Source organism: Schistocerca cancellata, chromosome 6 (assembly GCF_023864275.1).
Source record: "Schistocerca cancellata isolate TAMUIC-IGC-003103 chromosome 6, iqSchCanc2.1, whole genome shotgun sequence".
In the NCBI taxonomy this organism is placed as follows: domain Eukaryota; kingdom Metazoa; phylum Arthropoda; class Insecta; order Orthoptera; family Acrididae; genus Schistocerca; species Schistocerca cancellata.
Window position 1 is genome coordinate 264,277,145 of NC_064631.1, and position 16,320 is coordinate 264,293,464.

Consider the following 16,320-nt stretch of genomic DNA (forward strand, 5'->3'; position numbering starts at 1 on the left):
AAGGTATCCCGTTATATCATTTTCTAGTGCTTTTGATATTACCCAACAGGTCTGACCAGATATCCGTGTCCTCTTTCCATTTCACTTCATTGATTCCCACAGTATCGAGATTGAGCCTTAGCATTTCCCGTTTCCGATTTCCTCGCTTCTCTGCAACGTCCAACATTCCACTCCCCGTATCGTAGAATGTTATTCTTTTGCTGATTGTTCAATCTTTTTCTCATGGTCACCTCCCAGGTGGCAGCCCCATCCCAGAGATGTGAATGAGCTACTAGTCCAGAATCTTTTGACAATGGAGCTATTATCATGACACTTCTTTGATTACAGGGCACATGTTCTGTGAATACACAGTATAAGTCTTCAATGCAGCGCTTTCCATTATCCTCTACATCATCATGCCTTAGATAGTCGGTGTTTCGCCCACCTTTAGGGGGAGTTTCCCATCCCAAGGGCAAGAGAGTGCACTGAACAGCTTCTCTATCCTCTTTGACGAGACCGTTGGCTGAATGAGGGTAACTTCTTATGCTGGAAGTCCTCGGCGGCCATTGGTGATGATCTTTATTCAAATTTAAACAGTAGCTGTGTTCGAACCCGCGACCGAAGACATAGGTCATGAACGTCAGTTAATGAAAGCAAGAACTATGCTTAAGATCAGGGGGATTCCATTGTCATGGGTGGGACAACTGCACTACGCTTTCCGACAATCAAAATCTAATATAACAAAAAGTTTAAATAGAAATAAATTAAGATTTGATTGATTATCACATAAACAGTTGTTTAACCTTTCCTTTGAATCTGAATATCAGGAAATGAGTTGTTAATCATCTTTTAAACTTTGGGATAGCGTATGGACATAGCACTGAACCCCACCAACATTTTTTAAGATTTCTGCGAAATCTGCCCTTATTGTCTTTGAAAACACCGAATTTACATTGTTAAAACAATTCTCTGTTTGTTGACATATCAAAAAAGGTAACATTATCAATGTTTATTTATAAACCTTGCAATCGAAGACCATCACGTGCGGGACAAGGGATTGTCACAGATGTGACATATGCGAAGTAGAATCTGTTTTTACTAGTTAAAATTATTTTTATTACGTCAATTTACAAATGAATCAATAGTTAACATATTTAGACCTTATTTCCTATTTAAATAACCGCGTAGGAATATTCTGGTACCTATACAATGAGGTTGAAAATTACTGAACTGCATGAAAAAAACGTAAATTAGCTACAAACTACGGCGTACATACACTTTATTCAACATGTGAACATCACGACAGATATACAGATTTAGGTTATGACATGTTCGATATATCTGTCATCATAGGCGATGATGTGGTGCAGACGAAAAGCGAAATTCTTCGTGACAAGCGTCGGAACATCGATGCTGTCGATGACCTCCTGGATGGCTGTTTTCAGCTCAGCAATGGTTTTGGCGTCATTGCTGTGCACCTTGTCTTTAATGTAGCCCCACAAAAAGGAGTCGCATGTGCACAACTTCGGAGAATATGGCGGCCAGTCGAGGCCCATGCCAGTGCCTCTGGCTTCCCCAAAGCCAGATTGCGGTCCCGAGAGTGCTTCTCCAGGACATAAAAACTCTCCTGCTTCGTTGGGGTCGAGCTCCGTCTTGCATGAAGCACTATTGTCGAAATCAGGGTCACTTTGGATAATGAAATTATCTTCCAAATCCTTCTCGAATCGTTCGGTAGTCACCGTGCCATCAATGAGTGTCGCACCGATTATTCCGTGATTGGATGTTGCACACCACAAGTCACCCGTTGAGGGTGACATACTTCTAGACTACGAGATGCCTATTCTCAGTGCCCCTAACTCATCAATTTTGCATATTGACAACCCGTTCCGAATGAAAGTGGGCTTCGTCGCTAAACCAACTCATACTAATTCCTATCATTCCCGGCGGCCAAATGTGCCTATTGAACGTGCCAATGCGAATCGTTCAGAAGTTATGACAATTTTGTTTCATATAGTTCAATAATTGCCATACTATAAGATAAATTTCATTAAGTACTGAGTATTCAGTTATTTTTATATAATTACACAAAAACCAGGAAGACAACTGTTCACCCGTTTTTAAAAATTTCTAAATATCCTGAAAATTCATAATATAAGATGTTTATAACATGTTTGATGTCTGGGTTTGTGAGATTAGCAAGAAGTTGTTCAAATTCGATGTAGAATACATCTTCCTTTGAGCACCTTTATTGAGCCCCTACAGACCCTACACACGTAAAGTGTATTTCTCAGTTTTCTTCAAAAGCCCTCTGTGCAACTGCAGCATACCTGTATTTGAATCATATCTTTCTTGTAGTTGGAAACGCTGACAAAATAAATGTCAGTGTGAGTGGAAGTGACATATTAAGGTCACACACAAAAAGAAATTAGGAACAACATATGAATTTTTGCAGTTACATGGTTATTACAGTATTATTACCATCAACTGCAGACATTTATAGCCACAGTTGGATGTTTTATATGTAAAGCATTTCAACATCGTCTCATGTCTGTTGAGAAATAGCTGCCAAGAAAAGGTGTGCTTTGTTCTAAGAAATACGTTGAACTCCGCACAGTCTGCGTAGGACATAAAATACAAAAATCATATCTAATAAAATCAGTCCAGAGATAGACTGGTTTTAGTATGTTTTGATTGACTTCAACATGAAAACTGCATTATAGCAACACTGATGCAAGAAGGTCATAGTGGTATCCAGATAAACAAAGAAGTTACATCGTGCTGTGATTTATTTTAGCTACTAAATTTTAAAAAGGACAGCTACAAAGTAGTCGTTTAAGAAGAGAGCTTTGCTAGTTCAGCGCGTGCCTCTGCCTGTAGCTGCCTTCAGGGTCGTATTTGTCGATCAGCGTGTTCCACAAATGTGGATTCACACTGGCGAGGAGCGTGATCGCCTTCTTTACCTTCGCCTTCTCCTTCTCGTTACACTGGCTGCAGTCCGTCTTCAGGGCGTCTGGTAAGATACCTGTAAGAGCGCATAAGAGACTGAGAAGTTGAAGATTTCACTGGTTCTGCTGAATCGTAACCGCGACTAAAAATATTGAAAGCGAACTGCGTAACTGAAATGTATTGACAGTAGCTTATCAAGTTAAAGCAAAATGAAATAGTTACCTGAAAGTACAGGAAATAACCAACCACCACATGCAATCTCTTTGGAATTCCTTGACCCTAACGTAAATTGGTGTTATGTTGCCGTTAGATTTAAGGCTTGGCCATCACTTGTATTGGTGACCGTCCAAGTCCGCCGAGTGCTGTTGGCAAGCGGGGTGCATTCAGCCCCTGTGAGGCCAATGGAGGAGCCACTTGACAGAGACTTTGTAGCTCCGGTCACGAAAACGGGCAACGGCCGGGGAGAGCGGTATGATGACAACATCCTCCTCCATATTCACATCCAGAGCTGAGGATGACACGGCGGTCGTTCTTTGCCACTTGAACTTCGAGACCTGTTCGACGGAGTTTGTTTATACATGAGATACGTTTATGACAACAGCTCCGTTACTGATAGCTCTGGGATTCCATAGATACCATACCATGATTAATGTATGAAGTCCATATTTCGAATGTTGAAAACAGTTAAATTCATCAGCCGTATTTTTCTACCATGAATTAAGGGTCTATAACGACTTCAAAATCAGAATAGACGAGTAGGTTCCAATTGGCTCATTACGAGAGTGTGTCCAGCAACAGAGGGAGAATTTATGATGCAGAAGAAACGTGCCTCTGTACCAGTTATTACGGAATTTCCTGTCCATTCATGTATGGAGCGCGGGAAGAATGTTTAAGTGCCTCCATCTTATCACGCCCTCACGATCCCTACAGGAGCGATAAGTAGAAGGTTGTACTATAAATATCATAATCACATACAATGAGGTGGCATAAGTCATGGGGTGGCGCTATGCACATTCTGGCGGCAGTATCGAGTATTCAAAGGATAAAAGGGCAGTGCAATGGTGGGGCTATCATCTGTAATCAAGAGTTACACCTGAAAGTGTTCCCAAATTGATTGTGGCCGCACGACGGGAATTCAGAGACTTTGAACGAGTAGTTGTAACTACACACTTGGGACACTCCATTTCGGAAATCTGATGAACACTCAGCAGTCGACACACAGATAGTGAAATCAGGCCATCTTCAGATTAAGGACACTTCGACTGTTAAAATTTTGACACTATCACGTCGAAGTATTTGTAACAAAGTTTCCGAATTTATTGCCCACGAAGAAATTGGTCGCATTCTGATTACTCTCGCGACCGAGAGCTAGCTGAAACCCGATGTAGGAAGCTCTGAAATACAGGGTGCCCCACTAAAACCTCCCTGATTTCGAGGACCCACGAGATAAAACCACAGTAGATACGAGAATGAAAAATGCACCACATTGTAGAGCATCTCAATGAATTTATATTCCTGCGTCAGAAGTGCCACGATCGTCACCAGAGTGCAGCATGGTCGCATGAAGTGAAAATGGCGACTTCACAGGAGCGTGTGCAAGCAGTAGTTTGGTTTGCAGAAACAAAATTCCCGAGCACTGTGCAAAGAAATTTTCGTCTGTGTATGAATGTGATACACCTGATGTGAAAACAGTTAAGGAATTGTATAGGATGTTTCTGGCAACAGGAAGTGTTCTGAAACATTCTGGCGGTGCACATCACAGAGTTTCAGAAGAGACAGTGGAGGACATCAGACAAATGTTTCTCAGAAGCCCACGTAAGTCAATTCGTCAAGCATGTAGGTAACTTGATGTACGTCGATCAACATGGCATCGTGTAATTCACCAGCATCTTCGCATGTGTGCTTACAAAGTGCAAATTCTGCAACATCTGACGCCGAACGACAAACCATGCCGACAACAATTTGCTGCAGATATGCTGCAGCGTACTGATATGGATGCCAGCTTCCTAGAAGGATGTTTAGTCTCTGGTGAGGCAACCTTTCATCTATCATGAAGGGTTAATGGGCATAATGTTCGGATTTGGGGTTCGCAAAATCCGCACGTTTTCATTGAACATGTTCGTGATAGCCCCACACTAAACGTCTCGTGTGGGCTAATGCACGACAGGATTGTTGGACTGTTCTTCTTTGCGGAACCAACAGTGAATGGGTAAGTGTATCCGGACATGTTGGAGCAGTTTATGTACCCTCAGATAGAAGATTTGCAACCTATCATCTATCAATAAGATGGAGCTCTGCCACACTGGTCAACAGCTGTTCGCAAGTTCCTGGACAGGAAAATTCCCAGTCGTTGGATCGGACACGGTGGACCCATTGCCTGGCCACCACGTTCACCCGACATTACGCCGCTTGATTTCTTCATGTGGGGATTCGTGAAGTACCGCGGGTATGCGAACAAAGTGACAATATTCCTAACTTGCGACATCGTAGCACTAATGCGATTATAGTAATAAAAGAGGAACTGTGACAAAGAACTTGGCAAGTAATTGAATATAGATTCTATATTCTTAGTGCTACAAATGGTTCACATGTAGAAGTGTATTGATGACAAATAAATAAATTCTTTGAGATGCTCTATAATGTGGCTCATTTTTCATTGTCGTATCTACTGTGGTTTTTTTCCTGGGTGCTTGAAATCAGGGAGGTTTGAGTGGGACACCCTGTATTTACTGAGTCATGAAACGTTTATCAGGGACACAGAATGGACGTCACTGCAGTGGGAGCGTTAAATGCACTCAACACAATTACTGCTTCTATTCAGGTCAAATTTGAGAGTGATCACGAAGCTCTCTGGACGCGTAAAAGTCTAGGTAAAACACAATTTTGCCGGGCTCGCCTTTCCACTGTGACAGTTTTAGAGTCATTCAATGAAAGTCTACGCCCAGTAAATCATTCAATATTAGTTGTGGGAGACTTTATCCTACCGAGTATACCATATGGATTCATTGCAGGTTTACAGATAGGAAATCTTGTGCAGTACTGTTGAACGTATATTCCGAAAACTGTCTTTCGGAGAGTGATACCTCACAACCCGGGTTGGGACAATTTTAAGGAAAAACACATTGAAGGTGAACCCGTATATTTTGTCATTTGTTGTTTCATGGAATACACCATTTTACTTAGCGACAATTATTACGATTACAAATTAAGGAGCCTTGTCAAAAATGAATACCAACGCTCACAATAATTTAAAGAACTTGAACAGAATCAATCAATTAATAAAAAAATTAACAATTTATACCATTATTAAGAACAGGGCTTAAAAACAGTAAGAAATCACACCAACTAGGTGCGACTGCAAACTGGTTCAACAAACTAAGTTTTACGAGTAAAATGAATCACAAATGACTGACACAAAAAGTATTAACATATCCCAGTCATGGACAAACAGACAACACACACCAGAAATACAGAAAGGATAACAAGTCACGCGACTGATTGTGGCTGCTGGAAGGCTCTTAACAATTTATAAACCTTAATAAAATCCCTTAAGCAATAAGGTACACAATCCCTCAAAACACAAGAAGAGCCGGGAAGGCATAGAATTTAAATGGGACTCTCAACTGGTACACTCCGACAGGAATATTAATAGTAACTCTTAAATAAATATAAAATCCCTCAAAATACAACAAAGGTGACGAATTACAGTAGAAGGCTATCTCAGCCAATAGACAACAGGCGGGTAAGTTTCACAAGGAATGGACTTAGCTAATGACTGTGGATAAAAGGGAAAAACTCAAGAGTTCATACTCCTGAGTAAAGGGCTTTGAAACTTAACATGCTCCGGAACTAGTAATAGTGGTGCAAGGTTTAAACAAGTAGTTACGGAGGAAATATAATGCCAAGGAATTTTGCACCTGCAGAACATACCTTATAGCTTAAGTGCTTGCTGAATCACAATGTTGACTAGATCAAGAGTTCCGGAAGTAACTGGTGACACTCCGCCGTGCACGTATCAAACGATCAAATTTACTTAACTTGAGCCGAAACGAGGCGGCTGGTAGAGACGCCTGGTTACAGACCAACCCAGGCGTAGTGCGATGACAGAAGTGTCGCCGCAGGAGAAAGAAAACACGTCTCTGCTCCGGGAGCAGGAAGCAGAAATGCGTCGTCTGCTGCCCGATCAACCCTTCCAACGCACATCAGAAGGGAACAGCAATCTGCCCAAATAAGGCTACAAACGATAATGTCTAGGATGTAGGCAATATTAACTTATTCCGGAAGTGACTACACATACAGGTTACAAGCGTAACACTCCGTAAAATTACTTGAAAACTAACAAGATGAAATATCAGCGCCTGCAAATCCAATTGCTGTGTCATTGACACAGACTGTGTTGCAATTTCAATCTCATAAATTCAATTCACAACAGAGACTGTTCGTATACTCGCACAGAATGTGGCCTACACTCAGGTAGGAAGGCGCCGTAACTTCCAGGTCTTCCAAGCAGGGGTGTTACTGCCTCCCATACCAATGAACTTCAACGTGCCGCAAAATTTAAGCTTGTAGAGTTGAATTCGAACTTGCTGACCACGTTGCACGCGGCGTCCGCTGCTCTTCCAGCAACTCGCCGCCATCAATACTGAACCCAGCTGGTAAAGCTTTCCTCTGATCGATTTAACCACTCGCGGCTCCTGAAGGCCCGAACCCGACAGGAGAAGTCTCCCAAAACCGACAACTTGCTAGCGATATGTCCTCCAGATAAATCTGTTAAAAAAAAAAAAAAAACGGCGCACACTTCTCGACCAAAGACCCTAGCCTCCAACATATGGTCATGTGATCACGATCGAAATCGACAGCCCAAATACACTACTGGCCATTAAAATTGCTACACCAAGAAGAAATGCATGATAAACGGGTATTCATTGGACAAATATATTATACTAGAACTGACATGTGATTACATTTCCACGCAATTTGGGTTCATAGATCCTGAGAATTCAGTACCCAGAACAACCACCTCTGGCCGTAATAACAGCCTTGATACGCCTGGGCATTGAGTCAAACAGAGCTTGGGTGGCGTGTACAGGTACAGCTGCCCATACAGCTTCAACACGATACCACAGTTCACCAAGAGTAGTGACTGGCGTATTGCGACGACCCGGTTGCTCGGTCACCATTGACCAGACGTTTTCCATTGGAGAGAGATCTGGAGAATGTGCTGGCCAGTGCAGCAGTCGAACATTTTCTGTATCCAGAAATGCCCGTACAGGACCTGCAACATGCGGTCGTCCATTATCCTGCTGAAATGCAGGGTTTCGCAGGGATCGAATGAAGGGTAGAGCCACGAATCGTAACACATCTGAAATGTAACGTCCATTGTTCAAAGTGCCGTCAACGCGAACAAGAGGTCACCAAGACGTGTAATCAAAGGCACCCCATACCATCACGCCGGGTGATACGCCAGTATGGCGATGACGAATACACGCTTCCAATGTGCATTCACCACGATGTCGCCAAACACGGATGCGACCATTGATGCTGTAAACAGAACCTGGCTTCATCCGAAAAAATGACGTTTTGCCATTTGTGCACCCAACTTCGTCGTTGAGTACACCATCGCAGGCGCTCCTGTCTGTGATGCAGCGTCAAGGGCAACCGCAGCCATGGTCTCCGAGCTGATAGTCCATGCTGCTGCAAACGTCGTCGAACGGTTCGTGCAGTTGGCTGTTGTCTTGCAAACGTCCCCATCTGTTGATTCAGGGATCGAGACGTGGCTGCACGATCGGTTACAGCCATGCGAATAAGATGCCTGTCATCTCGACTGCTAGTGATACGAGGCCGTTAGGATCCAGCACGGCGTTCCGTATTACCCTCCTGAACCCACCGATTCCATATTCTGCTAACAGTCATTGGATCTCGTCCAACGCGAGCAGCAATGTCGCGATACAATAAACCGCAATCGCGATAGGCTACAATCCGACCTTTATGAAAGTCGGAAACGTGATGGTATGCATTTCTTCTCCTTACACGAGGCATCACAACAACGTTTCACCAGGCAACGCCGGTCAACTGCAATTTGTGTTTGAGAAATCGGTTGGAACCTTTCCTCATGTCATTACATTGCAGGTGTCGCCACCGGCGCCAACCTTGTGTGAATGCTCTGAAAAGCTAATCATTTGGATATCACAGCATTTTCTTCCTGTCAGTTAAATTTCGCGTCTGTAGTACGTCATCTTCGTGGTGTAGCAATTTTAATGGCCAGTAGTGTAGTTAGTGGCGCCAGTGGAGTACTATGTCACCAAATTAAAACCGCCACGGCTCACAGATAATTAAACACTACATTTAATAATTCATTCAAGAACTCCGACAGAATATTTTTGCTAGTAAAAGAACGTAAGCAGTTGTTAGTACCCCCATGAGTAACGAAATATAATTTAGTAACAATATGATGGATATACAGGAACTGTAGGTAAAGTATAAACGGATTATAAATTGAGCTCCGGAGAAATATATGCCCAGTAAGTGGATTAACGACGGGAAAGACACACTGTTCTTGAACAGCAAAATTCGGAAACCAGCTAAGGAAGGAAAGCTTCTTGCACATTCAGTTCAAAAGAGAATACCAAATGGCGACAGACAAAATTAGTACAGAGTTCTGCGCCTGTAAAAAGATCGACGCACGAAGCACACAACAACTACCACCGTCATCACTTCTCATAAAGGATATACAGGAACTGTAGGTAAAGTATAAACGGATTATAAATTGAGCTCCGGAGAAATATATGCCCAGTAAGTGGATTAACGACGGGAAAGACACACTGTTCTTGAACAGCAAAATTCGGAAACCCGCTAAGGAAGGAAAGCTTCTTGCACGTTCAGTTCAAAAGAGAATACCAAATGGCGACAGACAAAATTAGTACAGAGTTCTGCGCCTGTAAAAAGATCGACGCACGAAGCACACAACAACTACCACCGTCATAACTTCTCATAAAGGAAAAGTTCTTGCCGAAAACCCGAAATAGTTCTAGACCCATGTAAAATTGTTAAACGTGTGAAAGGCTCCTATCCAGTGGCTCACTGACCATTTTGGAGTGACAGTAGAAGATAGCAAAGGGGGAGTCGAAATTTTAAATTTCACGCTGGAGAACCGTACAAACATAACCTTGTTTGATCGATATTCCCCCGTATGGTGGATATAATAATAGGCGTCCGTGGTGTTTTTTTTTATATTTTGAGTCATCACATGTTTGATGTGGCCCGCCACGAATTCCTCTCCAGTGGGAATCTTCATCTCAGAGTAGTACTTGCAACCAGCGACATCAATTATTTGCTGGATGTTTACAGTCTCTGTCTTCCTCTACAGTTTTTACCCCCTACAGCTCCCTCTAGTACCATGGAAATTATCCCTGACCTCTTAACAGAGCTACTATCATCCTGTCCGTTCTTCTTGTCAGTGTTTTCCATATATTCCTTTCCTATCTGATTCTGCACAAAACCTCCTCATTCCTTATCTTATCAGTCCAACTAATTTTCAACATTCATCTGAGCACACATCTGAAATGCTTCCATTCTCTTCTGTTCCGGTTTTCGTACAGTCCATGTTTTACTATCATACAATGCTGCTCTCCAAACGTACATTATCAAAAATTTATTCCTCAAAGTAAGGCCTATGTTTGGTATCAGTAGACTTCTCTTGGCCAGAAATGCCCTTTTTGTCAGTGTTTGTCTGCTTTTTGTGTCCTCCTTGCTGCCTAGGTAGCAGAATTTTCTAACTTCGTCTACTTCGTAAAAATCAAACCTGATGTTAAGTTTCTTGCTGTTCTCATTTCTGCTGCTTCTCATTACTTTTGTTCTTCGTCGATTTGCTCTCAGTCCGAATACTGTACCCATTAGACTGTTCAGGCCATTCATCAGGTCCTGTATCTCTTCTTCATCTGACTGAGGATAATTTCATCAGCAAATCTTATCGTTGATATTAATTTTGAATTTTAATTCCACTCTTGAAACTATCTTTTATTTCCGTCACTGCTTCTTCCATGTACAGGGTGAAAGACTACATCCCTTTCTTACCATCTTTTTAATCTCAGCACTTTATTCTTGGTCTTTTACTCTTTTTATTCCCTCTGTTCTTGTACATGTTATATGTTATCATTCTCTCCCTGTAGTTTAAACCTGTTTTCCTCAGAATTTCGAGCATCTTCACCATTTGACATTGTCGAATGTTTTTCCAGGCAGACCAATCCTATGAACGTGTCTTTTTTTTTCTTTAGTTTTGCTTCCATTATCAACCGCAAAGTGAGAACTGCCTCTCTGGTGCATTTACCTTTCCTAAAGCCAAACTGATCGTCATCTAATACATTCCCAATTTTCTTTCCATTCTTGTGTAGATTATTCTTGTCAGAAATTTGGATGCATTAGCTGTTAAGCTGATTTTTGGATAATTCTCGCACTTGTCAGTTCTTGCAGTCTTCGGAATTATCCGGATGACATTTTTCAGAAACTCTGATGGTATATCGCCAGACTCATGCATTTTATACATCAATGGGAATAGTCGTTTTGTTGCCAATTCCCCAATGATTTTAGAAATTTTGATGAAATGTTATTTATCCCATCTGTCTCGTTTGGTTTTAAGTCTTCCAAAGCTCTTTTAAATTCCGATTCTAATACTGGATCCCCTGTCGCCTCTGTATCGACTCCTGTTACTTCCTCTATAACGTCAGACAAGTCTTCCCCCTCATAGAGGCCTTCAATGTAATCTTTCCAGCTACCCGCTCTCTCCTCTGAATTTAACAATGGAATTCCCGTTGTGCTCTTTATGTTACCACCCTTGTTTACAATTTAGCCGCAAGTAGTTCCTATATGCTGAGTCAGTGCTTCCGATAAACATTTTTTTTCGATTTCTTCACATTTTTCATGCAGCCATTTTGTCTCAGCTTCTCTGCACTTCCTACTTTTTTCATTCTTCAGCGACTTGTATTTCTATATTCCTGAATTTCACTGAACATTCTTTTACTTCCTTCTTTCATCGATCAACTAAAGTATTTTTTCTATTATCTATGGCTTCTTCACAATTACCTTCATTCCATCTTCTGTGATTCCCATTTTTAGAGACCCCCATTCCTCTTTAACTGTGCTGCCTACTAAGCTATTCCTTATTGTTGTGTGTATAGCCTTAGAGAACATCAAGCGTATCCCGTAATTCCTTAGTACTTCTGTATCCCACTTCCTTGCGTATTGATTCTTCCTGACCAATCTCTTAAACATCAGCCTACTCTTCATCACTACTAAATATGATATGAGTCTATATCTGGTGCTGGGTACGTCTTACCATTCACTATTTGTTTTCGGAATCTCAATCTCACCATGATGTAATCTAACTGAAATATTTCCATATCTCCCGGGCTTTTCCCAATATACCTCAGCTCTCACACACATAACCGCTCTCTCTGGCTGGCAAGACGAAACATTTACATCTACACAGATACTCCGCAAGCCACCGTACGGTGTGTGGCAGAGGGTACCTTTTACCACCACTAGTCATTTCTTTTTCTGTTCCACTCGCAAATAGAACGAGGATGAAACGTATGTCTACATTACTCGGTATGGGTCCTGTTTTCTCGTATTTTATCTTCGTGATCCGTATGTGCAATATATGTTGGAAGCATCGGAATCGTTCTGCAATTAGCTTCAAATGCCGGTTCTCCAACTTTTCTCAAGAACGACATTCGAAGAGAAAATCGTCTTCCCTCCAATAATTCCCATTTGAGTTCCCGAAACATCTTCGTGTTGTTCGAACCCAACAGTAACAAAACTAGCTGCCTGCCTCTGAAGTGGTTCGATGTCTTCCTTTAATCCTGCCTGGTATGGATCCCAAATACTCGAGCAGTACTCGAGAGTAGGTTTCACTAGCGTCCTACAAGCGGTCTTCTTTACCGATGCACCACACGTTCCCTGAATTCTTCTAATAAACCGGTCGACCATTCGCCTTTCCTATCACAGTCCTCGCGTGTTCGTTCCACTTCACATCGCTTTGCAACGCTACGCCCAGATGGTTAAACGACGTGACTGCGGCAAGTAGGACTCTACAAGAGCTGTACCTGAACGCTATAGATTTGTTTTTCCATTGCATCCACATTAAGCCGCAATAACTTTTCTACGTTTAGAACTAGCTGCCATTGATCGCACAAACTAGAAATTTTGTCTTAGTCATCCTGTGTCCTCCTATAGTCATTCAATTTCGACACATTACCGTACACCACTGCATCATCAATCAACTGCAGATTGCTGCCCATCTTGTCTGCCTGTGGGTTGGGGAGCTAGCTGCTGTTCAAGACAGTTTCCAGAAAACTGTGTTCAAAAGTATTTCCCATGACTCTCCGTGTGTAACACCCCTCCCTGCCTCTCCCCCTCCCGCTATCCAACCATAGACATCACAGTCTATACTCGGTAGGTGTTAAACTCCCCTCCAACTAGTATTGCACGCTCTGGGCATTTCCTCGCTACTGACAGTAGAATTTGCTTAAAAGGCTCTATAACCGTAACAGCGGAGTCGGGTGGCCGTTAAAAATAGGCAGCAATTAAGTTTATTTAAAAGGCACCTGTTATACGCAACCAGATAACTTCACTGTCTCATTGAACTTCAACCTCAATAGAGTCAATATTTCTGTCAATTGTCAACTGCCATGCACTCTCCCTCTTCTATGCCTCTAATCTGTCTTCCCGATGTATTTCCAGCAACTTACTAAATATCTCAGAGCTTTCCACTTTGGGTTTCAACCAGCTCTCGATCCCAAGAATAATTTGAACGCGAGAACTTTCCTGGAGGGCAGTAATTTCGGGAACAGTTTACTGTCTTTACTCTGCATGCCGTCTGACTTTCCTTGCTGCGTATCGATTGGCGACCCTTAATCGGAGCACCTGAAACTATCGTCTAGCCTACAAAAGAGCCCTCGTGTCTACTACCCGAGTAGCTGTTTTCTTTGTCTAGTGTACCCACGTCCTACGAAGAGGCGTCCTAGAAATCCCCACACGATAACACTGGTCTACAAATCTGCATCCAAGATCATTACATAGTCGACGAATCCTTTTACTCAGACCATCCACTCGGCCTTAGAGGCTGGCCTCAGCAGCCAGAGACAGTGGTCATTTGTGTGTGAGCTGCGTCTGCGTGAATTCCGATGTGTGTGCGTTGTCTGTTTCAGAAGAGTGCCTTCTGGCCGAGAGGTTACGTGTTTAGTAGCCTTTTTTATGCCTGTCTGCGACTCAACATCTCCGCTATATGGCGGGTAGTAATCTGTCCTCATCGCAATATCGTCATTATTTCATCCTGTATTTTCCATTATTTAATATTATTTTTACCCCTAAAATGTTATTTCATTTGTTTGTTACCAAATGCTTCATTTTACCCTCGTAACGGGAGTGCACTTACTTTTGAGCTCTTTGCCCTCGTCGGTGCAAGCGTCGTTGGAGTCTGAGAGGAGGCACTTATGATAGTCCAGACGCACGTGTTCATTGTGCACCCCCTGGTGCACATCGACAGTCTCGAAATGGTTGTTGCAGCCACTGGCCACGGCTAGAAGTGTCACAAACGAGACCAAGTTCTGCATTCTGACACTTCGATGCAACTGTTCACTGTTAACTGCTGCTGTGCAAACTTACATTCCCTTATATATTACGGGAAACGACTTCTAATACGAATGACGTGCTACAGGGAATTTCTGAGAAGACCTAGCGACTCCATGTTTAATGCATTAAGATGTGCGCTTGTTTGGTAACTTTTCCTGTATAACGAGGAGAATGCAGAAGCATCATAAAATTGTCTCCGCCTGCGGCTCTCTAGGAAGTGCGTAACTTCTGTTCTGCATGGGTTATCCGTTGTTGGAAACTAATTTTCCTCAAATCGTACAAGTGGCACAGGGCACGTGTCTTCTTGCTGCTCATACATCCGTAACCGACAATTAGAATCTCTAATAACAGACAGTCCACAAGTTATCATTGTGCAAACTTCTATTCTACATTTAAATAAGCCGCATTTTTGTCTTTATTAATGAGTTGTACCAAGTCCTGCATATGGAGATGAAACTATACTTTACAGTGAACGAGTCTTAAAAACATGTCCTGGCTCTTTATTTTACTTGCAACGCTTTAGTTATTTGTAACACCCCTCATCAATAATTGGGACCTGTCGTAGGTAACCACTTCACTGTACTTTCGAATCATTGGCAGTGGCAAAATGTAGCGTACTTCAGTCAACACGGATATAAAAAAAAAGACTGATGATGTTGGATAATGTGAAATATTCAACTTGATGTGACTTCGTACGCTCATCTGGCGTAATAAGTCATGAAAGTCTCTTCGGGTTTGCTGCCGGAATCTTAAAACGTCCCCTTAGAACATTTATACAAGACTGTGCTTAAACTGACACACAATATTTTTAGCGCAACGCAATCTGACTATCAAAGATCCCTGCAAAAGAATGGCCCTGAGTAACATTAAACTATACCTTTCAGAAATCACTTACCTCACAAAAATCTTCATTACTCGAACTACTGCAATACAGCGAGCGCCACTACTGCCAGCTAAATAAAAGATTCAAACTACGGAAGGCACTAACTACTGATAGGGATAGTTAGCAAATGAAAGATATTAATAGAGAACAAACAATGTATTTACCTTAATAGTCATAATATATATAGCAGTTCATGACAAATTACAAAACTCCGCCATCTCTCTCCCCACATCCACCACTGCTGGCGGCTCACCTCCAACTGCCCAACGCTATGCGCTGTTAACATCCAGCTGCCGCTGCGCAACACTAGAATGGCAGACAACAATGCAAACTAGCACACAGAGCGCTACGTAACGTTGCCAATAAGAAAACATAAACAGTCTACTTACATCCTAAAATCCTCGATTCGTTATTACGGCAATCCAGCTGGTCGCCATGTTCAGGAGAATGCTGCTTCTACTGATGAGCCTCGCTGAGAACTGATGGCAGGCCGCAAAACAACGTCCTGTGTAGCTCACAGCACAGTACACGGCGCATGTACACATTGCACGCACCGCCCACCACGGCTGCTGTCGGACACCTGTATCAAATCACCACCAAATTCCTTCCTCACAGTTACCTAATTCATAGGTTGTGTTAAATCACTTCGCACTACTCCCGACATCTGTATTCAACTACTCTGTCACTGTCACACTTCGCACCCTTACAAAATCAGTCTACATATCCATAAAGTTCTCAGTGGGACTCATCAGCACAAGCAGCAGTCTACTGAAGATGGCGACCAGCTGTATCGCCGAAATATCGAATCGAGTTGATTATAGGATTCGGCAGCAAACGCGAAGAGATTTTCAAGACTTATTACGCCAGGAGAGCCTACGAAGTCA

The 16,320-nt window shown here is 42.4% G+C and overlaps 1 protein-coding gene across 1 annotated transcript; it reads right to left on the reverse strand.

Annotated features, from left to right (window-relative positions):
• Nucleotides 1-2,828: 2,828 nt before the first annotated feature.
• LOC126088277 (allergen Tha p 1-like) lies at nucleotides 2,829-14,534 on the reverse strand. The gene is made up of 2 exons (XM_049906406.1): nucleotides 14,357-14,534; nucleotides 2,829-3,001 (listed from the first exon to the last, which is right to left on the reverse strand). The coding sequence occupies exons 1-2, from the start codon at nucleotides 14,532-14,534 to the stop codon at nucleotides 2,829-2,831; spliced, it is 351 nt and encodes a 116-aa protein (XP_049762363.1).
• Nucleotides 14,535-16,320: the final 1,786 nt, after the last annotated feature.